Source organism: Bos grunniens, chromosome 1, assembly GCF_055505025.1.
Source record: "Bos grunniens cultivar Pamir isolate PY7600 chromosome 1, Bosgru_T2T1.0, whole genome shotgun sequence".
In the NCBI taxonomy this organism is placed as follows: Eukaryota; Metazoa; Chordata; class Mammalia; order Artiodactyla; family Bovidae; genus Bos; species Bos grunniens.
Genome location: NC_141165.1, coordinates 44,994,276 through 45,020,390, shown reverse-complemented (window position 1 = coordinate 45,020,390; position 26,115 = coordinate 44,994,276). Strand labels below are relative to the sequence as shown.

Below are 26,115 nucleotides of genomic sequence, written 5' to 3'. Positions count from 1 at the left end.
AGGTAATCAATATTCTTGCCTGAAAGATCCCACGGACTGAGGAGCCTGGCAGCCCACGGGGTCTCAAAGAGTCAGACAAGACTGAGTGACTTCACTTTCAATCCATAATCCAGGTACGTGACAAAATCAATAATCCATTTTTATCTTCTCGGATGTAGAGTAGATCTTCAGGATGCATTAGAATTTGAGATGATCAGGTCAGAAATGACAGCAAGTGCATTTACCAAAGTTGAATCAGATATGACCTGAAAAAATGATTGTTAGTTTTGGCAAGAAGTATAAAAATTAGTCATAACGGCTAGATGTCATCTTTCTTCATTCCCCAAGCGGAGTCCATCCTTGTTTCCAGCAAAAGCCAATGCCCATTCTTCTGCTAGACTTTGCTTGTACAACCTAGAGGATCTGCTTTGTCAAACAAAATAGAAGCAGTTTGGCCATGAGGTTGAAAATGCTAGTAGTATTTCTCACTGTTTTAGAGGAAATGCAAAAACAAACAATCCCCCTCCTCTAAACAAACAAACAAAGGAGTTGAAATTAAGACAGCGTTGTTAAAGACTAGAATGAAATAAACACGTGCCACTTGGACACCAGTCACATGTGGCTTCTCTCGTCACCTGATCAACCAAAAGTCAAGTCTCAGTCCTGGTACATTGCACAAAAACACTTTGGTTCCTGCCTAAGTCATCTGATTATACCTGTAATTCTCTATAGCATTTGGCAATCTTTTTTCTTAACTTCTGAAAACAAATCAGATCAAAAAACTATGGTATCTTTGCAAGATAGGTGTGGTGAAAACAAGAAAATACAAGTCAAAAACATCTGTCATTCACTTTTAAAAGATTCAATTTGAAGCTAGCAGGAAGTATAAGATTACAGTGACAAATGCTCCGTTTGGCCTTAATGTTTTTCCAGGCATAAATGCTGTGAGGGTTTACCTGAGGGGTGGTGGGGAGGCTGGAACAGAGACTAGAAATAAGAGCAATAGTATGAAATATATGTGTTTTCACTATATATTTTTGAGACTGGAACCTGATAACAAAGGACTCCTCTCCCAGGATAGCATCCTTTCCACTTTGCTTCTAGAATTTATGTAGACAGTGCAGCACAGAGCAGGCACCTCACCAAAGTTGTTGCCAAGAACTTTTTCCTATTTTCATTCATGAGTAACATCAGCCCCCAACCCTTAGTGTCTCAGCTTAGGAACTCTTTTCTTGACCAGGATTCAAGCATGGTTAGACTTATGTGTGAGATCATTATAGATAGCTTTTATCTGATGGGATAATACCAAGTGATTGGGCATGGTTAAGAGAGACCATATCATCCCATACAACTCAACACAGTGCCGCGTACAATGGATGATGTCCACATGTGTCAGGGTGGGGAGGCGTTGGTATTCTGACTTTGGTCTATCTGGTAGTCTTCTATTTCTAGAGATAAAAAGATCCAGTTGACAGTTGGGAGGAGGGGCTTCTCAGGCACTGGTAATGTTGAGTTTCTCAGAGTCCTAGGCTATAGGACGTGCTCAGCTGAAGAAAGTTCACTGAGTTGTATGCTTATGCTTTATGAAATTTTGGTATATGTATTTCAATACCATTAAAAAATGTAAACAGGCATTTTTCAAGAGGTAGGAAAACCAACACTTGTATTTTGGATATTCCATTTTCATGTTTCACTAGGAAAAATAAGGATTTTGGACCCCTTCTGTAAAATATTACTCAAGTAATGAACTGAACTAGCTAACAGGACAGGAAAAGAGAACAAAAAAGCTTCAAGAACTGAACTGCTCTCAGGGACTAGATCCCTGCTTCCAGAACTCTAGGTGAGTCAGAATTTTAGAAACAAGCCCACTGGATATGCAGAAGCCTCTTATTTCTATTCAGAAATGCACTTCCAAAGCTGGACGGCTGGTACAATAAGCTTAGTGAATAATGGGTTCACAATTTCAATTTATTATCAAAATATTTCCATCATGACAAATCTGAAAAGACAGGAGATGCAGAGCTACATAAATGCAGTTGTGCCCTTTTATCATAGCCACCCTCAGAGAAGATTTCACATTGAAAATCCTGCTTATAAACTACAACTTTTATGTTATCTTTAAACCACAACTCTTATGTACCTCTAGCCAACTGTCCAGGGGCAGTTTTTAACCCAAAGTTTGTGCTTAAAGCTTTTCATCAATATGATTTATAAGTTTAAAAAGTCTCAAATCTTTATCTGTACATCACTTTACAGACCTTGTTGGTTCATTAACTATTTATCTTGATCTGAAGCTTCAATATTCAATGGTTACTTATAATAACAATTATTTAGTCATAAATGTAGTTAATAATTAAATATAAAAATTATTATTTATACATTACTACAAATCTCTTAAAAAGACCAAGTTTTGAGAGAGAACAAGAAACTGCTTAGAAAATTGCAGGGAGCCTCAAGAATCTCATTATCAGTGGAAATAGGTACAACAAAAAACAGTTTTAGACATTCATTTTAGCCCTAAGAGTGCTTAGAATACTCTCAGAATGAATAACTGATAACTGGTAAAATTAGATTAAAACTATGTTGAGTCCCAAGGCCCCAATATGTATAAGATTTCTTTGGAAGAGTTCTGAAGGAGTGTAAATGTTGCAAATAAAGGTAAAAATAGGTACACAGGCTTCATGTTTTTAACTCTTATGCTACTGCTGTACTTTTGGGGCCAAGTGAATTATTCTACCTTTTCTTTCTCCGTTTCATTAGAAATTCCAGTCCACATCAAGAGACAACATCAAACTGGCAGATCATATGGGAAACTGAAATGAATGGTAATATTCTGTCTAGAGATTAAGCATGATTTAGACACTGAGAATGAGTGATTTGATAGACAGTAGACCCTTCCTCCCTCCACACCTTTTCCAGAAAACCAAACTTCATTTTTATTGCCATGTTCTCACCCCTGTGAACCACCTCCATGTAATCAGTGACCTCTCTGACCCCTTCTCTCTCGGATAGAGTTCCCCATTTCTGTGATTTGGGCAAGCTTAGCCAAGGGCTGCACCACTTCTTCTGAAGATTACCAAACCCGGCATTTCTTTTCTGGATTCATGTATGAATTCTTGCGACAATGGAAGGCTTCTGAAAACTGAGGAGAGTTCTGCAAAGTCCCAATAATCCTGGGAAACAAACAAAAATCACCATCAGCATTTGATACTCATGTCCATGCCATGTAAGAGCTCTACAGAATTTATGTAGATCAATTGAGTGAGTTTGGAACTTTAAGTTTAAAAGGAAACTAAAACAAAACAAAACAAAAAAACTGGTAGCCCACTCCTTTTCATTAACAGAATGTTTTAAATATAGAGATAGCAAACTACAGGGGTTAAGTGCACAGATTTTGAAGACAGACCACATGCTCTGAATCCCAGTTATGAGCTGTTTTTATTTAGCGTGTCTGTGCCTCAGTTTCCTTTTCTGTAAAATGCATATAATAATATTACCTGCATTTTAAGCTTGGTTTGGGGAGTTAATTTATAAATACTCTCTATATTTTGGTAGGATAAATGAATAATTCAAGTTTGGAAGTGCAGTTATTTTAAGAAGAATTTGGTCAAAGAATAAAATTATGATTTCTTAAAAAGCAGAGACATTTCTTTGTCAACAAAGGCCCACCTAGTTAAGGCTATGGTTTTTCCAGTAGTTGTGTATGGATATGAGAGTTGGACCATAAAGAAAGCTCATTGCCAAAGAATTGATGCTTTGGAACTGTGGTGTTGGAGAAGACTCTTGAGAGTCCCTTGGACTGGAAGGAGATCCAACCAGTCCATCCTAAAGGAGATCAGTCCTGAGTGTTCATTGGAAGGACTGATGCTGAAGGTGAAGCTCCAATACTTTGGCCACCTCACGTGAAGAACTGACTCACTGGAAAACACCATGATGTTGGGCAAGATTGAAGGCAGGAGGGGAAGGGGACAACAGAGGATGAGATGGTTGGATGGCATCACTGACTCAATGGACATGAGTTTGAGTAAACTCCAGGAGTTGGTGATGGACAGGGAGGCCTGGCATGCTGCAGTCCATGGGGTCACAGAGTTGGACACAACTGAGTGACTGAACTGAACTGAATATATCTTGAAAGGTATCACAGTGTAACTTTATGATAGATTTTAAATAGGTATCTGTTGATTTAATAGGAAAAATAATAATTATTTCCCTTTCCCTCTCAAAGAACCCCATAGATTATCAGAAACTGGATTTAACCTGAGAACCTGGGAAAGGTTGGAAAAATGCCAATTTCCTCTTATCTCTGAACCCCAGTGGGCAAAACCAACACTGTCCAACCCACTATTGGCACCAAGCAGTACTTGAAGGACACTGGTCAGTACAGTGATGGAGAGGTGATGTTTTCCCATCAACCATGAACCAGCTCCTTCCCTTCTCTTTCCACTGGGACCATCCCAACTCAGCCACCTTGGGTTGGGGGCATGGGGTCAAGAGGCAAGCAAACTGGAGTCGTCAGAAGACTATGAACATGTTCTAACTTGCTGAGATCTCCCTACATGGCAGATATATGAACTTCATGACTGTTGTTTAGTTACTAAGTTGTGTCCAACTCTTTGAGACCTGTGGATTGTAGCCCATCAGGCTCCTCTGTCCATGAGATTTCCCAGGCATGAATATTGGAGTGGGTTGCCATTTCCTTTTTTGAACTGTATACATCCCAACATTTCTCTCCTCCTCCAACCCATTTTCCACACAGCAGTGAGAGTGATGTTGTAAGTCAGAAAGAGAAAAAACAAATATTGTAAATTAATGTATATATGTGGAATCTAGAAAAATGGGACAGATGAATCTCTCTGCAAAGCAGAAATAGGGACACAGATGTAGAGAACAAACCTATGGACACCAAGCAGGAAAAGGAGGGGTCAAGTGAATTGGGAGACTAGGACTGACTTACATACACTACTATGTATAAAGCACATGACTGATGAGAACCTACTGCGTAACACAGGGAGCTCTACTTAATGCTTAATACTGAATGTGGTGACCTAAAAGGGAAGGAAATCCAAAAAAGACGGGATATATGTATGACAGGTTCACTTTGCTATACAGCAGAAAATAATACAACATTGTAAATCAACTATACCCCAATAAAAAGTTTAAAAGTATTTAAATCAGTAATTCTTTTACTTATAACCTTCTAGAGACTTGAAGAAAATCCAAACTCCTGTCCATCATCTCCAGTGTCCTGATGGCTCCAGCCTACCTTCCAGCCTCCTCATGATCTGTTTCCCCTATTCCTCATTAGGCTCAAACTACATGGATCCACCTTCCATTATGCAAACTGGCTAAGCTCTTGCCCTTGTCTGGCATTGTTGTGCCTGCCAACCCCACTCCCTACAAAGTTACTCCCCAATGACTATGTGGCTAACTCCTCAGCCCCTGCTTCAACACATCATCTTAGAGGCCTTCTTGGAATACTGTCCATGTGAGCCCCTCTCACCTGTACCAGCCCCATCACAGCACTTATCATGAAACGTGATGATTTTTTTCTCCTTCTTTCCTTCCTGACATACTCTCGACACTGTAATCTCTATGAGGACAACATATGGAATATACTTTGCTCCCTGCTGCTCCACCACAGCTTAGCACAGTCCTTGTTTATTGCAGAACTCCAGAAATAACGAATGAGCCCATCACCTGGTCATGGTGATTACATATAGAGAGTAACAGGACATTATGAAGAAAAACAAAGCTCAGTGTTTTTGGTATATTTGTTATAATGAACCAACAGGAGGGAAAGAAAGCATTTCCTTCCTCTATTTCATTCCACATAGAATTTGTAAAAGTCCTACTTCCTAATGTGTAACCCATCACCACATCAGTTATTTCTCAAATTTCCCATTCAAGGAGGATGTAAATTTTTTTGGTTGTATGTTTTTGAGGATTCCTAGAGCGATCTTTGGGGAAGGCAATGGCACCCCACTCCAGTACTCTTGCCTGGAAAATCCCATGGACAGAAGAGCCTGGTGGGCTGCAGTCCATGGGGTCGCGAAGAGTCGGACACGACTGAGCGACTTCACTTTCACTTTTCACTTTAATGCATTGGAAAAGGAAATGGCAACCCACTCCAGTATTCTTGCTTGGAGAATCCCAGGGACGGGGGTGCCTCGTGGGCTGCCGTCAATGGGGTCGCACAGAGTCTGACACAACTGAAGGGACTTAGCAGCAGCAGCAGCAGCAGCAGCAGCAGAGCAATCTTGGGGCTACCCTGGTGGCTTAGACAGTAAGGAACCTGCCTGCAATTCAGGAGATGCAGAAGACACGGGTTTGATCTCTGGGTTGGGAAGATCCCCTGTAGGAAGGCATGGCAACCCACTCCAGTATTCTTGCCTGGAGAATCCCATGGACAGAGGAACCTGGTGGGCTACAGCCCATGGGGCTGCAAAGAGTCGGACACGACTGAGTGATCTCTCATGCATGCGCTCAGAGCACTATTAAAGATCAAAAGGAATCTTCCCAGCATAAAGTGGAATAGGGGAGAGGGGTAGAGCAGAAGAATCTATCTGTTCACTGGCTGAAGAGGGAGGTCTCCTCAAGCCTGAAGAGGGGCCCAATAAAGGCAAGGATGTGTCTGCCTCTGAGCAGGGTCCAGAGAGGACCCCTGATAGGATGGTACATGGCTGTCAGTGAGGCTGAACGTCAAGAGCAGTGGTTGCTGCCTAGCTTGACCATGACCAACGGAAGGAAAAGGAGCCACTTGACTTCAGATAGGACGAGAGGACTGCAAGGATGCCAGTACCCATGGCAGACCAGAAAAGGAGGTAATTTCTTGATTTCTAGGCTCATCAGATGCCTTTGGATTCCTGTATGACCCCAAGAAGGACTACACTGAAAATGACTGAAACTGAATTTCTCACCTCCTGGCTTAGGGTGGGAGCTTAGACTTTGAGTTAATTTGATTAATGATAATAATAATGTCCATGGTGTAATTTCTTACACTTGAAAGCTCATGAACAGATTTACTCGATACCTGGTCAAAGTGATCATACATATAACAATAGGAAGATTTCAGACATCAGGGATTTATAGGTGTACTTAGTCTTTAAGGTTGTAGGCTCATAGACTTGGAGTTGAGACGGGCTTTGGTTCATTTAATCTGATTCTCTTCCTTTATTAGAAACCCTAAGTGCTCGCTGAGGGACAGTATGCTGGTGGTCTGACTATTCCTCTGAGGAGCAAGCTCCCTGATGGATGGGGTCATGACCATTTGAGCATCACTGGCTGGAAGAGCTGATCTCTTTGCTCTTACTTTATTAATATTTTTTCAAGGGATCATTATCTTAGACATCACCACATGGGGATAAGTACTTCAGTAAAAATGTCCAAACCCAAGACTTAATTCTACGTTTCTCTTAAAAATATTAAAGACATTTAAAAGAATATACCTCAAAACAAGAAAGCCCACAAAACACCACTGGGAGTTGGCCATGCAATGACACTCAAAGTAAGGAACACTCAGCCCTCCATTTCCATTCCAATTCCTTTCTTTCCATCCAAAAACTCCAGTTTAGATAATCTGATTCTGAAAAATTAGGTCAACAGTGTACCAGGGCTTCACTTACTTTCCTAGGACTCTAATTAGTGCTTGTGTGTTTATAACATCAACTCTTTGGATGGATGACATAAATAATCTATTTCAAAAAGTAGATATATTATTGATAAATATAAATTTCTTCTCTAAGAATAGGATCATATTTCATAATTTTTAAATGCTATATGAAAACTATATATATTTGTGTTTATAATAAGAGGAGACAATAACATCTTTTATTATTTCCTAAAGTAATTTTCTTGAAACTTTTAGTTTATTATATAAAACATATATTACTGCTATCTTATCATATTCCTACTGCTTATTACCTTGGCAAATAATCACTTGTACTGAAAATATCTAAGAGATGTGCAGTTGAACATCATGTAATCAAGAATGAACTTTATCTACCACAAATCTGACTACTCCTGCTTGAAATTAACTGTTTTTTAAATTACTGAATGAGCTTTTAACAATTTATGAGTTCTCTGAAAATCTTTTGTTACTTGTTTAAAACACACAACAGGGATACAAGGTTAATTAGCTTCATTCATGAATAAACTGTTTAAAATTTATCATTAACTAACATTCATGATTCTTTTAAGGTAAGGTCACATTGGTCCACATGTGTTCCATTATAAATTCATCAAGAAATAAATGTGTGAATAGATTCGCAGGCATGGGCTAAAGATTAGTAAGTGCTAAAAGAAATTCTACAAAGCCCACTAATATCCACACCATGTATAAAATACCAGAAATGAATCCTAATATTTAAGGTAAATGGAGGAAACATCAGTATTTCAAAGAGGGCTTAGCTTCGACATGCTAAATCATAGAATGTGCTGTGTTGTGCTTAGTCACTCAGTCGTGTCCGACTCTTTGAGACCCCTTGGACTGTAGCCCACCAGGCTCCTCTGTCCATGGAGATTCTCCAGGCAAGAATACTGGAGTGGGTTGCCATGCCCTCCTCCAGGGAATCTTTCCAACCCAGGGATCAAACCCAGGTCTCCCACATTACAGGCGGATTCTTTACCATCTGAGCCACCAGGGAAGCCCAAGAATACCGGAGTGGGTACCCTATCCCTTCTCCAGGGGATCTTCCCACCCAGGGATCGAACCCAGGTCTCCCACATTACAGGCAGATTCTTTACCATCTGAGCCACCAGGGAAGCCCGAGAATACTGGAGTGGGTAGCCTATCCCTTCTCCAGGGGATCTTCCCAACCCAGGAAATAAAACTGGGGTCTCCTGCATTGCAGGTGGATTCTTTACCAGTTGAGCCACCAGGGAAGACCAATCATAGAATAATAAGGAATAAAATAGCCACATTACTTTAAAATGTCTAAATAAATCATTAGAAAGAATATTCTTTTAAAAATATTAGATATTGCTGCTGCTGCTAAGTCGCTTCAGTTGTGTCCGACTCTGTGTGACCCTATAGACGACAGCCCACCAAGCTCTCCCGTCCCTGGGATTCTCCAGGCAAGAACACTGGAGTGGGTTGCCATTTCCTTCTCCAATGCATGAGAGTGAAAAGTGAAAGTGAAGTTGCTCAGTCGTGTCCAACTCTTAGCGACCTCATGAACTGCAGCCCACCAAGCTCCAAGCTGTGTTAAACATTTCTAGCATTAATAGTGGTATAGAATCTATCCAAGAAAAAGAACACATGACTTTCTGAGGAGGCCTTACACAAAAAAGCAACATGGCTGTCTGAGGAGGCCTTACAAATAGCTGTGAAAAGAAGAGAAGTGAAAAGCAAGGGAGGAAAGGAAAAATGTACCCATTTGAATGCAGAGTTCCAAAGAATAGCAAGGAGAGATAAGAAAGCCCTCCCCAGTGATCAGTGCAAAGAAATGGAAAAAATAGAATGGGAAAGACTAGAGATCTCTTCAAGATAATCAGAGATACCAAGGGAACATTTCATGCAAAGATGGGCTCAATAAAGTACAGAAATGGTATGGACCTAACAGAAGCAGAAGATATTAAGAAGAGGTGGCAAGAATACACAGAAGAACTGTACAAAAAAGATCTTCACGACCCAGATAATCACAATGTGTGATCACTGACCTAGAGCCAGACATCCTGGAATGTGAAGTCAACTGGGCCTTAGGAAGCATCACTATGAACAAAGCTAGTGGAGGTGATGGAATTCCAGTTGAGCTATTTCAAATCCTGGAAGATGATGCTGTGAGTGTTGCACTCAATATGCCAGCAAATTTGGAAAACTCAGGAGTGGCCACGGAACTGGAAAAGGTCAGTTTTCATTCCAATCCCAAAGAAAGGCAATGCCAAAGAACGCACAAACTACCACACAATTGCACTCATCTCACACGCTAGCAAAGTAATGCTCAAAATTCTCCAAGTCAGGCTTCAGCAATCATGAAATTCCAGATGTTCAAGTGGGTTTTAGAGAAGGCAGAGGAACCAGAGATCAAATTGCCAACATCTGCTGGATCATTGAAAAAGCAAGAGAGTTCCAGAAAAACATCTATTTCTGCTTTATTGACTATGTCAAAGCCTTTGACTGTGTGGATCACAATAAACTGTGGAAAATTCTGAAAGAGATGGAATACCAGACCACCTGACCTGCCTCTTGAGAAACCCATATGCAGGTCAGGAAGCAAGTTAGAACTGGACATGGAACAACAGACTGGTTCCAAATAGGAAAAGGAGTACATCAAGGCTGTATATTGTCACCCTGCTTATTTAACTTATATGCAGAGTACATCATGAGAAACACTAGGCTGAATGAAGCACAAGCTGGAATCAAGATTGCCGGGAGAAATATCAATAACCTCAGATTTGCAGATGACACCACCCTTATGGCAGAAAGTGAAGAGGAACTCAAAAGCCTCTTGATCAAAGTGAAAGAGGAGAGTGAAAAAGTTGGCTTAAAGCTCAACATTCAGAAAACTAAGACCATGGCATCTGGTCCCATCACTTCATGGCAAATAGATGGGGAAACAGTGTCAGACTTTATTTTGGGGGAGGGGGTTCCAAAATCACTGCAGATGGTGATTGCAGCCATGAAATTAAAAGACGCTTACTCCTTGGAAGGAAAGTTATGACCAACCTAGACAGCATATTCAAAAGCAGAGACATTACTTTGCCAACAAAGGTCCGTCTAGTCAAGGCTATGGTTGTTCCAGTGGTCATGTATGGATGTAAGAGTTGGACTGTGAAGAAAGCTGAGCACAAAAGAATTGATGCTTTTGAACTGTGGTGTTGGAGGAGAGTCTTGAGAGTCCCTTGGACTGCAAGGAGATCCAACCAGTCCATCCTGAAGGAGATCAGCCCTGGGTGTTCATTGGAAGGACTGATGCTGAAGCTAAAACTCCAATACTTTGGCCACCTGATGCAAAGAGCTGACTCATTTGTAAAGACCTTGATGCTGGGAAAGATTGTGGGCAGTAGGAGAAGGGGACGACAGAAGATGAGATGGTTGGACGGCATCACTGACTCAATGGACATGAGTTTGGGTAAAGTCGGGAGTTGGTGATGGACAAGGAGGCCTGGGGTGCTGCAGTCCATGGGGTCGCAAAGAGTTGTACACGACTGAGCGACTGAACTACTACTACTAGGATCTGTAAAATATACTTTATTCTGACTGGTGGATGATCTCAAGCAATCTAAGTATCTAGATTAGCACCCGTACTATTTAGGAAGCAGACATGGGTATCATTTTTGTCTATTTGGATTTACTTTAAAAATGATCAGACCTTTATATCTTATACAGAAATATTATATCTGAATAACCTTAGAAACACATTTATAGATTGTATAATAAATAGTATCATAGCAACCATTCCCTGAAGTGACTGTAGAGAGCTAACAAAAATTAGATTTCCAAATGAAGTCATTTAAATTTCCAGAATATCAGGAGGAAAGGTTTTTAAATACTAAAGTTTAAAGTACATAAGACTTTAGTTAGGAGGAATAAAACAATTATAGCCTAAACCTAGTGTTGTGTGTGAGCTTCCCAGGCGGCTCAGTGGTAAAGAATCCATCTTAAATGCAAGAGATGCAGATTCAATCCCTGCGTATGAAATGGCAACTGGGTCCAGTATTCTTGCCTGGAAAATCCCACGGACATCGGATTCTGGCGGGCTACATTTCATGGGGTTGCGAAAACTCAAACATGACAAAGCAACTGAGTGCACACACACACACACACACACACACACACACAATGTGCTTCTATAGATTCAACTTAAACCAACTATACTTGGCCTTATACTTTTGATAGTGTGGTTATTTAAGTATAAAGTTACAAAATCTCCCTTCATTTCAGGTATATTTCTACAGAAACCACTATGCACAGTTTTTCAATAGCAACTCAGTGTCTATTGGTTTTTAAGGTTCTTTTAAAAAAAATGTATTTTACTTTGTACAGCCAGGAAGCAGCCTGTTTCCAAAACTAAATATGACCTCAACCTTTTGCTGAGGAAATCCCTTTACCTCCAGAGAAAATAATAATTTTCCTGGAAAAAAGGTTGGCATTCCATTTACTCTTTTATAAAAAAATCAACACATACTTCTCTTATTATGAATGAAAAATAGTCAAAGAGGCATCTTTTGGGCCAGAACAAAGAAAACAAAAGTTACAAATAATTTTACATATTTATAACAAAATACTATTTTCAGTTTAAAATTGGGAGTGGAAAAAAATTCCTTGTTTACCTATATGATCACTTACTGGTGATCAGTTATTGACATTTTGAACTATGAAGACATAAGAAATGAGAGAAAAAAACCCAAAAAACCCTTGACTGTCAGCTAAATAGGGAATGACTGCAAAATCCATATGCTTTATTCATAGGAACTCTTATTCTGTTCACATTTCTCTCACATAAAAGTAATTCAGGCACTAATTTTCAAGCACATACATGTAATAGAGATTTCATATACATTAACATTAGCCCCCCAAGCAACTCTTATTATAATTTACTTCTCATTTTATATATCAAGAAATTGAGACCCAGATGATTAAGAAACAGCTCATAAATGGCAGAGCCCTGAATGGAACTCAACACTTTTCTTAATTCAAGGTTTGCATTCATTTTCTGCCATAAACTGTAGGATATGTTTTTTGAGCCAATAGGAATGGACAAATGGGATGGCTGAAGGCAGGCAATTTCATAATAAGAAAAAAAAAATACTAGGGAAGAGACAACAGGTAGAAAAATCCTAATAAAAAACCTTAACTGAAAAGTAAATAAAATCACCATAATGGCTCTATAGTGTAGGAATTACTCCACATGCTACAGCCTCTGAGGCCGTCTCTAACCTAATAAACAGTGAAACCATAAGTATTACTCATAACAAAAATCTGTATCATCAAAAAAGAAAGCTGAGGTTTTCTTCAGGATGCTGTGTTAATAAGGCAGGAAGTTGGAAAATTTATTTTAAACACAGAAATTTTAATCCACTGGTTAAAATAAAAATGGTAATACTCAAGAGATAAACATTAGCTGTCAAAATATTAATATGCTACCCCTTGTTCTTTGAGGATGCTGTACATACAAAGTACTGGATAAAATTACTTAAATTAACCTGGGCATTTTATGGATATATGCTTTGGTTCATGATGCTCTATAGGGCAGAGCTTTGACAGATTAGTTATGGTCATTTGTGTGAGCTTATAAATACTCTGTTATCCCCAGATTTTTAGACCTTAACTTCTAAAGACTTCAGTAAGGAAAAAGACAACTTTAAAAAATTAAAGCTATTGAATCACTGTTTTGGAGCAGGAATTAACATGGTATTGTAGGTCAATTATACTCAATGCATGATACAGGATGCTTGGGGCTGGTGCACTGGGATGACCCAGAGGGATGGGATGGGGAGGGAAGTGGTAGGGGGGTTCAGTGGGGAACACATGTACACCTGTGGTGGATTCATGTTGACGGATGGCAAAACCAATACAATATTATAAAGTAATTAGCCTCCAATTAAAATAAATAAATTTATATTAAAAAATAAAATAAAGAAACACACTCAGAGGAAAATCTATCAGATTTGTGGTTATCAGGGGGAGGGGAATTGGATGAAGGTAGTTGAAAGGTACAAACTTCGGTTATAAAAGAAATAAATACTAGGGATGCAATGCACAACATGACAGATAAAATTAACACTGCTGTATGTTACACATGACAGTTAAGAGTGTAAGATGGAAGAGTTCTCATCATAAGGAAAAAGAATTTTTTAGTTTAATTTTGTATATATTTGAGACGATAGTTCAATAAAGTTATTAATGTTATGGTAATCACTTCATGATGTATGCAATTTGAACCATTATGCTATACATCTGAAACTTATACCGTGGTGTATGTTAATTATATCTTAATAAAACTGGAAGTAAAATTTTTAAAATTAAAAAAAAAAAAAAAAACACCTAAAAATTACAAAACCATAATGAGAATTGGTCCAGGGATTATGCTGCTCATGCCTCAGACAGTACAGGATCTGCCTGCAATGCAAGAGACCAGGGTTCGATCCCTGGGTTGGGAAGATCCCCTGGAGAAGAGAATGGCTTCTCACTCCAGTATTCTTGCCTGGAGAATTCTATGAACAGAGGAGCCTGGCGGGCTGCAGTCTGTGGGGTTGCAAAGAGTTGGATGTAACTACGTGACTAGCACTTCACTTTTTTATCTAAAAAAGAACTTAATTTGTACATCTTAGCAAGGATAAATTTAGTTTGCACTATACATATAATAGGCATACAATAATCAATTGTTGAATGAATGAATTTGAAAAAACTGTTAAGGCAAATACTAAATGGTGATGATGCTACAAGAATAAGATGAGTAAATTCTTTAATTTTAAATATGCTTTTTTATTATTTCACAATTGAATGTGTATTTTTCTCAGGAATGAATGATCTGGGTAGTATGTTTGTGTTTGTTTTAGGAGAAGCTTTTAAAATTAGCCCATTAGTTTCCTTTTGTTCTCAAACTGTTTCCCAATAAGCCTACAGAAATTTTAATTTGTTTCTCATACATTCATGCCTGAGAGGTGCTGCTGCTGATCAGCAAATCAGTGAGGAAGAGTTTAGAACCTGAGGAAGGGGTAGGAATTAGGAACTCGGCCCTAAAACAGACACACAGGGACTTAAATTTAACATTCAAATGATAGCTGGTTGATCTTCTTTCAATCTGGTGTTCTCTTAGATTTTCTGAATTGGGAAGGACTTTAGATACCTTATAATTCAACCTTCTACTCTGCACAGAGTAGAATTTTCCTCCAGCATCCCTGCCAGGCTATTCTCTGACCTCTGCTTCATCATACTCTTTCCTGGAGTTTTGGGAACAACTTTACTCCACGTTGGGACCTTTTAATTACTAGAAAATTTTCCTCTGTGTTGAATGGAAATCTTTTTGGAACAGCTACTCACTGGTTCTAGGCCTTTGCCTTTTGTAGCCTTAGAAATGTCTCTGCTAGCTTTAAATAGAGCCACTGTTCCGAGGTGACATCTTTGTTGGAATTCATTAACAACTGGGCCTAGGTTATATACAATCTGAAGATAAGAGCAGTCAAGGCTATGCTTGGGTAAACATGACATATATCTTGACGTGTTTGGTTAATTCTTTCTGAGACCCTCAAAAAACAAAACGAAAAAAATGAAAGGAAAAAGAAAAGCACTGGATTTCCAAATTGTACAGAATCAGAGTCAAAAACAACCCTCCAAATCTGAAATAATGGAGCCAATATTGGAGCACTTTGACCCTATTGATACCCACACACCTGAAATTGCCTGGACTGTGCACATCTGTTTTAATGGAGTTGAGAGCATACTCCGTCCTGTAGGTTCCACACCACACCTAGGGACAGAAATGGAGAAAGGAAAGCAGTATTCTCAGGTTGCATCAAGGATTATTTGTTTGGGCAGTTTGGAAGAAAAGCAAACTTCCTATTGCAGAAATTAAATAGAAGTTCTGCATTCCACAGCCAATTACTCTTCAAATAATGTTTAATAATAGGCAACCAGAAACACAATTATCATTAATACGGTCTGACAGACTATTACACACAATGAAAGTCAGTCAATCAAATGCTCTGCCACAATCAATTAAAACAAGAAAACTCAGTATGCAATATCTAACTTAGTATGAAATTATAACTCAAAATGATTTTCATATCTATCAATCAAGAAAGATAACAATACCTGGGCAAAATTCAGGAAGAACAGTTGTCTGTGATTTAGGTCAAGTCCAGGAAGTAATTTTTCTTCACCATGCTTTTTAACATAGTTTTGATAGGCCTAGGCAGTTAACGAAATAGAAACATGATGTTTATAATTTTTAAATTTATACATAAACCTATTTGAAGATCATGTGACCAAGTAATTAATATCAGAATCACCATAATAATACATTTAGTTATGGCAACCTTCAAGTATTTAATGGATTAGAAAGAAAACTAGAATTTATTTACAAATACTCTGAAAAGAATAAGATTAATGATTAACAGATGATAAAAGCCTAGCTAATGTCAGAAAATCAACAAATGTTAACTGAAAGGATGGATTTACATAAGTGATAAAAAACTTATCTAAATGTTGTTCTATAGATGAGTAAGTCTAGCTAGTTGGAAGAAAGAGTAGCCAAGAGAATCTGTAATTGCTATACTTGACTGGGTTATCACTCTCGGTAAAAAGAGATTCACAACAGATTTCATTTGAGAGATACTTGAGAAAAGTTAAGGGCGTCTCCTGAGATTCCTTAGAGGTTTAGCACCATATGATTCTAAGAATAAGGATGAGCAATTATTATGGCCCCTGAAGACAGGGCAAAATAAATTGAACCTCAGTCATCCTACGAAGGAGGAATTTAGATTACTGAATGTCAGGAAATGTCCTTAATTCTTAAGGATTTATAGACACTATTGGAAAATATAGTTTTCCGCTACAAAATATACTTAAGAATGGGATTGACAACAAATTTCTGAGATGTGTTAGCTTTAACTGAAAAAAAGAAAGGTGATAATTAGATACACAGAAGATATATTTCATTTCTTCTTGCTTGTCATCAACATAGATTTTCTGCATCTCTAATGTGCAAAGATGCTGGAGATATAGGAAAGACATGAACCTACTCCTCTGAGGGATTTCACAATCTACCAGGGAGTATTACAAGTCAAGACTTCATATATAATAATATATTTGCACAATTGTAATTTGCTTTGTTATTCTTAACCTGTACTTGTTCTACATGAGGATCTCCATGGAAGTACACTTAACTCAGACTTTGGCCGAATTTTTACAGCAGTGATTCTCAATCTGATTGTGTATTAGAATCACCAAGGACTATTAAAAGGGTCAATTCCTTCCACTTCCAGGCAAGATGGAGAGACTGAGACTGAATTTATCCTTCCGCTGAAACAACCAAATAATAGACAAAATATATTAAACAATGGTTTGCATGACGCTAGACATCAGGCAAAATCTGATCTCTAGGAGATAGTAAACAAGAGGAGCCCTATGACTGCCCTAGCTAATAACTTGAGCACTATGGAACACAAAATAGAGCAGGAAACCCCAGTGGAGCCTGGTGGACTTTGCGAACGGGTGAGGAAAAGGCATTGAGAATTCAAGGACATCAAGGACAGGGTGAAGAGGAGAAAATGCAGAGAAAGAGACTCTCAGAAATCAAACATCCCCTCAGTATTCAGCTGAGTACCTGAGTATACATGTGGGCAAACTATCCAAGGCTACGGAAGGGACTGCAGAAAAGGATTCGAGATAAAACGTCTGGTACTCACACAATACAAGATTGGAAGACCTTTAGGTTCACACAGGGTGTTGCTCAGCAGTGAAGAACTATCCCTAGACTGAGCACTACCCCAGACATACCTAACACGATGTAAAAGCAAGATCTAAAAGGATCTAGCCATTTCTGAGGGACTTAACTGCACCCTAAAATAAAGCTCAAGAATATTAACAGGAGAACAAAAATTTTCCCCACCCAAAGATGTAAAATGTACAATATGTGGCATCGAGTTTAAAAAAAAAAAAAAACAGATCAAATATTCAAAGAAGCAGTAATCGACCATCCCCCAGGACTTGGCTGGGATTCATTCTTTAGGAAAATTTCCAGCCAGATTTATCTCCCAAGTCTCACACTTTGATCATTCGGGTCACTGCCAATTTACAGGCCTCACAAGTCACCTCTCCCACATTGTTCTGATCATTCCTTCTTCCTGACCCAACCACCAAGTCTCTTCTCCCCTCCAACCCAAACATCTCTATGGTGAACAAATAACACTACATCTTCATCCACTACAATGAACATTCCATCCATCTTATGTCAGTAGCCTGATTCTCTCCTGTGGACACCTTGTCCCGTGTCCTCTCACGTAGCCTCTGCCTTTTTCTCCCACATGTGGGCTATCTCAGGGTTGGGAAAACAACTCAAAATCATACTCACTCCGTATTTACTTCCAAGATCATTATTCCCCCACTCTTTTGTGAAAAACTCTACTTTTTTTTGTACACATAGTATCCACTAGGCCATCTTTGGAGAAGGCAATGGCATCCCACTCCAATACTCTTGCCTGGAAACTCCCATGGATGGAGGAACCTAGTAGGCTGCAGTCCATGGGGTCGCGAAGAGTCGGACACAACTGAGCGACCTCCCTTTCACTTTTCACTTTCATGCATTGGAGGAGGAAATGGCAACCCCCTCCACTGTTCTTGCCTGGAGAATCCCAGGGACGGGGGAGCCTGGTGGGCTGCCGTCTACAGGGTCACACGGAGTCGGACACAACTGAAGTGACTTAGCAGCAGCAGCAGCAGGCCATCTTTAATCCTGGTTCAGATCATCAAATAATGGCATCTTTTATGAAGGGTTTGAAGCTGGATCTCTAGCACCAAGAATAGTGCCAAACACAGAGTGAAGGCCTCAGAAAGTATTGTTGAATGCAAGCCTAAATGAGATTCTAAAGGATATTCCAACAATATACTCCTCTGCGTTTACGGTATGGACCATTACAAGGCTACTTGCAGGAACCATATCACTTCAATCCTTCACTTATCACTGTAATTGGACTGGGTTTATGTTGATTATTATTCCCAAATACTGCTTCACCTGCTAAGAAACTGAGAGTCCTGTTCAGTACGTCAGTGAATGATTCTATAATAAATCTTTTTGTAGACTATCTTTCCTAAAAAACTATCTCAGAGATTATTTCTTAGGAAAATGTTGCCTCCTCTATGGAACTTGCATACTCCTCAATTCTGTCATTATAATATTCTGTTTCCTTTTCTCTTTCCTTTCTTTGAAGCTTAGAGAATGGTATCTAGCTCAAGCCTATCAACTGTATTGTCCCTTCTTATTAGCATATTTACAATCCCCTTTCTCCTGTGTATTTTCAATTTTCTATTGTTACATGTATCTTTTGCAAAAAGCTTTAAAATGAATGATTAAATGTCATCAATATCCACTCTAACCACTAAAATGGAAAGAAAATATTACTCACTCTGTATGCTTGGCCAATACCACCATTATCAGCAATGTTTTCTCCCAGTGTATTAATTCCATTGAGCTGTTTAAAAAAAAAAAACAAAAAACACTTAAAGATCCTTAACTATGTTTGGATTGTTAAGAAAACATCAGTAATTCACTTAAGGTTGAATACAACTTTTGAAGAGAATGCTGATGACATACATGCTGTCCATTTGCTAGGTCCCAGGAGAAGTTCCCATACTGGTACACCATGCACTGGGATAGGTCTTTAAAATTATTTGCAGACTGTTGAGTCCACCAGTCAACAAGGTCTCCATCCTTGTTAAAATTTCTGCCTGGAATATATATTTATCTAAGTAAAATGAGAACTCATTACATCAAGAGTTGCAATAAGATATCTTTAATTCAAAGTGCAAGGACTGAAATACCAAGCATGCAAGAGAACATTAACCTGGACAGATGAGTAGATAAACTGTTCTGCTTTCTCATCTAGGGTTGATAAAAACCAGACCATTTGGGCTCTCTATGCTGATATGCCCTAGTATTAATCCAGATTAATCCAATTTTACCCACTTGGTTGTTGATGTCTCAGCCAAGGCCACCAGATAAATACTCCTGAAATTATGACTTGTTTCTGTTGGATGATTTTTGTTTGGATGAACCAAATCTGTTCACTTTGATGTTCTGAGATTTTTAAAGAGGTCAGTATTTCACTATGGCGTTCATTTCCTATCTCAAACCCTTCATTAGTAATTGTGGACTCATAGTTTTGCCCTACTTCAAGCATGAACAAAAAGTCACTTTTACTCTTGGGGCTTTCTTGCTGATCCTAACTACATTGATCTTTCTCCTTTTTGAGCTTCAGCAGCATTTATATACATTATAATTTTGACACTTGATTTTGTCATCTTTTAAACAGTTATCTATGATGTAGTGAATAAGGTAAGGGCTATAAAGACAGACTACCTGAACCCATATCCTGGTTCCACCAATTCCCAGTTTTGTAACTTTGACCAAGTCTTATGTGTCTCTATATTTTTCTGTTTGAAACGTGGAAATAGTATTAATATCTACTTGTGAAGATTGCTATATAGTTTAATTGAGTTAACAGACCCTTAGTATATCCCTCCTGTCTCCTTTTCTTCTTCTGAAGCTTTGAAGTTAGATTAAGGCTTAATTATTTTCTCTCTACTGTTTTTATTTTCTTTCCAATTGTGAACTGATCTTTGTTACAGCTTCAACTCCTACCTCTTTACATCTCTCATGTCTTTACTTCTATTCCTCTCAAATTTCATTGAAACTCGAAATCTATGTTGCTGTTTGGGGCAGCATGTAAACATTTAATTTCCTACTGTTTGCAAGGCTGTGAACTAAGTAGTAGATGTGAGATGCAGTCAAAAAAAAAAAGTCTCTGACCACAGGAAGTTTAAAAGTCCTGGGGGCACCTTACTTTCCGAGTTTACATCTAATTTTAAGACATGGACTCTACCCTCTAAAATTCTGGAGAGATAAGACATAATCATGAAATGAGAACAAACATTATCATTGGTGTTGACAAATATCAGTGTTTTCTCAATGTGGATATTGTTTTATTCTGTCAGAGTAAAAAGCACACGTTACTAAACCTCACTATTAGAAAATTCTGATCTTCTAAAGCAACAATTTAAAAGGAACATTAAAAGTGCAGTGATTGTTAGGCTAATGATACACTGATGAATAAATGTGTTTTATATCGATACATTATTATAACTCTTAATTAGGTTTACTAGGGTATATCTCAGGCAAATAAAAGCATCAGTTGTACTTTACCATTGTCATCGAAGCCATGGGTGATTTCGTGTCCTATGACCATGCCAATGCCCCCGTAGTTCAATGACTTAGGCTGCTGGGCACTGAAAAAGGGTGGCTGCAGAATGCCAGCTGGGAAGACTATAAGCAAAGAAGATGGTTAAAGATTGCTTGTAGTTTTTTTTCTGTAATGACAGGCATTGGATTGGCTGTTTGCCTGCTAAGCTGCTTTCCAGTATGTCAGTTTCACTTAATTGTATACAAAAATCTTCTGTGACAGAAACAAATGCAGGTCATCTATTGGTTTTTTTAAAAAAAAGGATATTAAGATGCTGTTATTTCTTTATATTTTATTTTATTTATTTTGGGTGCACTGCCAAGGCAAGCGGGATCTTAGTTCCCTAACCAGGGATCGAACCCATGCTCCCTGTAGTGAAAGAGCAGATTCTTAACCACTGGGCCACCACGGAAGTCCCCAGGTCATCATTTATTGTTGATGACAGTAAAGAGTTTATCCCAGAATACATCATATCTGTGATTTATAATTACAACTGACTGTATAACATCCGTTAAGATTGTTTTCATGCTATAAGGAATTTAGAGCAAGGGAAAATTATCATCTCATTCAGAAGGTCTTTCCACTGCAAATATTTGGGAGAAACAGTTAATAACAGAAGTATTGTTTTTACCATGTCTAACAGTTTATCCATCTACAATAGCTTAGTAAATAAACAGAGACAATCAAAAGTACCCCCTAATCACATAACCTTTTTAAATTTTCATCAAGGCATGTGACTATTTATTTATTTATGGTTGTTTAGTCCTTCGTTTTTCATGTCTTCCTCAAAGCACCTCAAGTATTAGCTCTTTGAGAGCATAGATTTGTTTGCACATACATGTATTTGTTTATTTGTTTTTGAGTCCATTTGAATTTTTAATTATCTCTAGCACTTTAAATTGGATAGTGCCTGGAACATAACAGGTACTCAGGAAATGTGCTGAATAAATCAATAACTGATGAATGAATGAGTGAATTTTGTACAGTGTCCTAAAGACTTGTAAGTAAATGAATTGTGATTTTTATATCTACCCTGACATCTGTCTTAACTAGCTAATTTTCTATACTTAGACATTTCATACTGTTTAAATTTCATGTGTCACACATCTAACTCCTCATTTCCCTTCTAAACCATCTGAGTTTATTATTTCTGCTAATAGCATGTGAAGAGTCTCGATCACCCAAAGTGAACATTTTTCTGTTTATCTTTCATGTCTCCTTTCTTTCTACAAAGTCCTTATATGATCTAGTATGGAAAACATCAGGTCCTGTGCCTTCTTTCCAGAAGCATTTCTTCTGTTTATCTCCTCCTATCAGTCCTACTGGCCACCTTCTGAGTTCATGCTCTCATTTCTTACCTGAAGAATTACTTAATTTCCTAATTGGCTTTCTTAGATCTTCTTACTTCCAGTCTCCCCCAACTTCAGTCTATCCTAAATCTACTCTATCCTGCCTGCCAATTAAAGTGCCACTGTGGTCATTATCACTATCCTGCTAAAACACCTTGGATGGCTTATCATTGTTTCCTAACTAAAGACAGCATATTCTTCCTGGCCTTTGTCTCTATGGTGTTCTACTTCTCCACCTCCCCTATGCCCTTCCCTTCCCTCATAACATTCATAGTTTTGAGATTTTATCTTTCACATTGTAAAATTCTAGTATCCACTGAAGTATTATGTTCTGTAAGCAAAAATAAAAAATCATTAGTATCAACATCTGCTACATGTAAAGGCCTGGGCTATTGCTGCATGGAACATTAACAGCACAAAACAAAGGCGCTTATTTTAAGAAATATAAGACCTAGTTAATACAGAGTAGCAAACGTTGTTTTGTGTCATTCAGCTGGTGTGTGAGTATGACCTTAACTTGTAAGTGTTTCAGGGATAAATACGAGCTATTTACAGAGGAGACTTTAAAATATACACTGGGCAATTTAAGTGCTCGTTAGATCTTTAAAAAATATCTGGAAAGTTGTCTTAACAATCAAAATGACTAAGTTAAAAAAAACACACAAAATTTTTGTCCTTGGAGAATTCTGATGAACATTATACGTCACGTGTAGCTGCCTGAGCTATCAACGGTGCCAAGAAATTATTTTTAGCTTGAAGTATAAAAATTATGTGCAGTACTTTATTAACTTAAAGTGAGGACTATCTCCCACACTATGTACTTTGATTAAAATCCATCCATTATATAAAATGCTCTTATGAAACACACTATTAAGACTAAACATTAACTATAAAGATCCTGCTGCTTTAATTATACCCTGATATACATTTTTCAGGCAAGTGATAAGATTTTTATGGCTCATATTAAATACTAGTCTTCAAGTTCAACTTTGCAAATCACGATTTCTCCTTTTACTCCGTCAGCTAAATATTTATGAGGATTTTACTGATTAGTCTTATCGTTGTTACTAGTAGACATCACAACTGTTGATAATTACCAACTGCTTAGTTGTGCATTTTTTATGTTCATGACTGTCAACAAGTTAGTTAGTTAAATACACCATTGTTCCATGAAACAAAAGACAGTGTTTCTCCTCACGCCTATCCCCTCACTTCCCTGGTTTATTTTGTCAAGGCTGCAAGCAACTCAATTTTAGAATCTTTGATATAAAGCTCAAGAGTGCAATCAGATAAAATCAATTTTGGTGGAAAAGTTAAACATTGTTTTTATATTAAATGAAATAGCAACCTGTTTGGAAAAATTTACTCTTAATTCTCAAGTCTGAAAATAAGAATCCTAATGACACCACTCTTATGGCAGAAAGTGAAGAGGAACTAAAGAGCTTCTTGTTGAAAGTGAAAGAAGAGAGTGAAAAAGTTGGCTTAAAGCTCAACATTCAGAAAACGAAGATCATGGCATCTGGTCCCACCACTTCAGGGGAAATAGATGGGGAAACAGTGGAAACAGTGTCAGACTTTATTTTTGGGGGGCTCCAAAATCACTGCAGATGGTGATTACAGCCATGAAATTAAAAAAGACACTCCTTGGAAGGAAAGTTATGACCAACCTAGATAGCATATTCAAAAGCAGAGACATTACTTTGCCAACAAAGGTCCGTCTAGTCAAGGCTATGGTTTTTCCAGTAGTCATGTACGGATGTGAGAGTTGGGCTGTGAAGAAAGCTGAGCACCAAAGAATTGATGCTTTTGAACTGTGGTGTTGGAGAAGACTCTCGAGAGTCCCTTGGACTGCAAGGAGATCCAACCAGTCCATTCTAAAGGAGATCAGTCCTGGGAGTTCATTGGAAGGACTGATGCTAAAGCTGCAACTCCAGTACTTTGGCCACCTCATGCAGAGTTGACTCGTTGGAAAAGACCCTGATGCTGGGAGGGATTGGGGGCAGGAGGAGAAGGGGACGACAGGGAATGAGATGGCTGAATGGCATCACCGACTCGACGGACATGAGTTTGAGTAAACTCCAGCAGTTGGTGATGGACAGGAAGGCCTGGTGTGCTGCGATTCATGGGGTCGCAAAGAGTCGGACTGAACTGAGCTGAAGGATGAGTAAGACAATTTTACAAAGTTTAATTATGTCAAGGTAGTCATAGATCACCCAGGCTGAATATACTCTAAATTACTTATAAATTACCTAAAATTGGAAAAGAATTTTGTTGTTATTGAAAAAGGAGAATGCAGCAGTATTAAGACTTCTCAAATGACTTGTCATTTCCTTGGATAAGACTTGAAAGTTTAATAAGATGATTGGATACTGCCTGAAACTTACAGAGAAACACTTAACAAAACATTCAAGTGCAGCTTTTCTAATAACATGAAAGGTCCCTAAAGCTCTATGGTACAATTACATAAGGAAGAGGAACAAGTGAATTTACTGCTTTCAGCATGCCTTCCTGTCCTGAAAGTTGACTTTTTGTTTTTGAGAAGGGGCAAGGGTAATGGCACCCCACTCCAGTACTCTTTTGCCTGGAAAATCCCATGGACAGAGGAGCCTGGTAGGCTGCAGTCCATGGGGTCGCGAAGAGTCGGACATGACTGAGCGACTTCACCTTCACTTTTCACTTTCATGCATTGGAGAAGGAAATGGCAACCCACTCCAGTGTTCTTGCCTGGAGAATCCCAGGGACAGGGAGCCTGGTGGGCTGCCGTCTATGGGGTCGCACAGAGTCGGACACGACTGACGCGACTTAGCAGCAGCAAGTGTGCATAAAAATTGGAATGTAGCCTACATGTGTGAGTTATGACAAAAAGTGGTCATAACTTTTTGACCACTTTTAGCCTACATGTGTGAGTTATGACAAAAAGTGGTCATAACTTTTTTCTACTTTTTAAAAAGTAGAAATTTTTTAAAAGTAGAAATTATTAATATGGATAACTCCCTATATAATAATAAAACAAGTTCTTTTTTCACCATAACATAAAAAGATCAATCCTGCAAGAAATTGCATGTGATATAGTTTAAGGGATTTGTGTGAAGGTGGGAGGGTCATTTATGAGACATGTTATTCTATACCAGTTCTAATTCTGTGATGCACATGATATCAAATCCATTAAGAGAGTTGCAAAAGCTGTATATCTAGGTATGGATGGACATGGATAGGCATACAAATACACTTTTATGAAGAAGAAAGTGAGAGATCAGGATCTTCAATTGTTTTTAGTTAAGACAATCCCCATTTTGGAGATTTAAATGAATTGTCAAGGAGAAAATGTACGCGTCAAAGCGTTCTCATGCATGACACTTTCCCTTTCTCTGAACTGCTGTTATTAGCAGATAAGCATATGAAAAGAGGTTAGCAATTTTTCAGATTTCTTATTTCCATCAGAGGAATTTATATTAAGCATCTTTAAGAGGTCTTTCTTATACATTAAGAATGCTTATTACAGCCAATTCTTGATTATTCAGATGATAATTGTCTGCTTTGTGAGATGTCAGGCCACTTTTAACTTCTTTTTCCTTTTGCTGTAGCTTGTTTGGTTTAAGGGTATTAAATTCAAAATGAGAACATACCCAGGTCTTCTCTGCTCAGGGAATCTCTGAGGCAGACCAATTTTGAGCCAGCTTCAGGAACAAGGGGTAATTTAGAGACAAACGAAGTCTGTCTTGACCTGCCCTAGAGGACTGAGAGGATGAACATGCCAGAGTGGTCTTCTTGGGAATGCTTCAGCACTAGGTCTGATAGGATACTGAGCTGGATTAATAGAAAGCAGTATCCTTTAGTCTGCCCTAATGCACAATTGAAGTTGAGGCTGCCTCACTTTGCCTTGGGAATC

The 26,115-nt window shown here is 38.4% G+C and overlaps 1 protein-coding gene across 8 annotated transcripts in view; it reads right to left on the bottom strand.

Annotated features, from left to right (window-relative positions):
- Positions 1 to 1,929: 1,929 nt before the first annotated feature.
- MME (membrane metalloendopeptidase) overlaps positions 1,930 to 26,115 on the bottom strand; it is a 116,208-nt gene continuing 92,022 nt past the window's right edge. For all 8 annotated transcript variants that reach the window (XM_086317594.1, XM_086317602.1, XM_086317616.1 and 5 more), the window contains 6 exons: positions 20,841 to 20,960; positions 19,233 to 19,366; positions 19,045 to 19,110; positions 15,734 to 15,829; positions 15,313 to 15,389; positions 1,930 to 3,152 (listed from right to left, as the gene is read on the bottom strand). In XM_086317594.1, the coding sequence (XP_086173720.1) occupies positions 3,053 to 3,152; positions 15,313 to 15,389; positions 15,734 to 15,829; positions 19,045 to 19,110; positions 19,233 to 19,366; positions 20,841 to 20,960 (593 nt within the window). In that variant the 3' untranslated portion in view covers positions 1,930 to 3,052. The remainder of the gene's footprint in view (positions 3,153 to 15,312; positions 15,390 to 15,733; positions 15,830 to 19,044; positions 19,111 to 19,232; positions 19,367 to 20,840; positions 20,961 to 26,115) is intronic.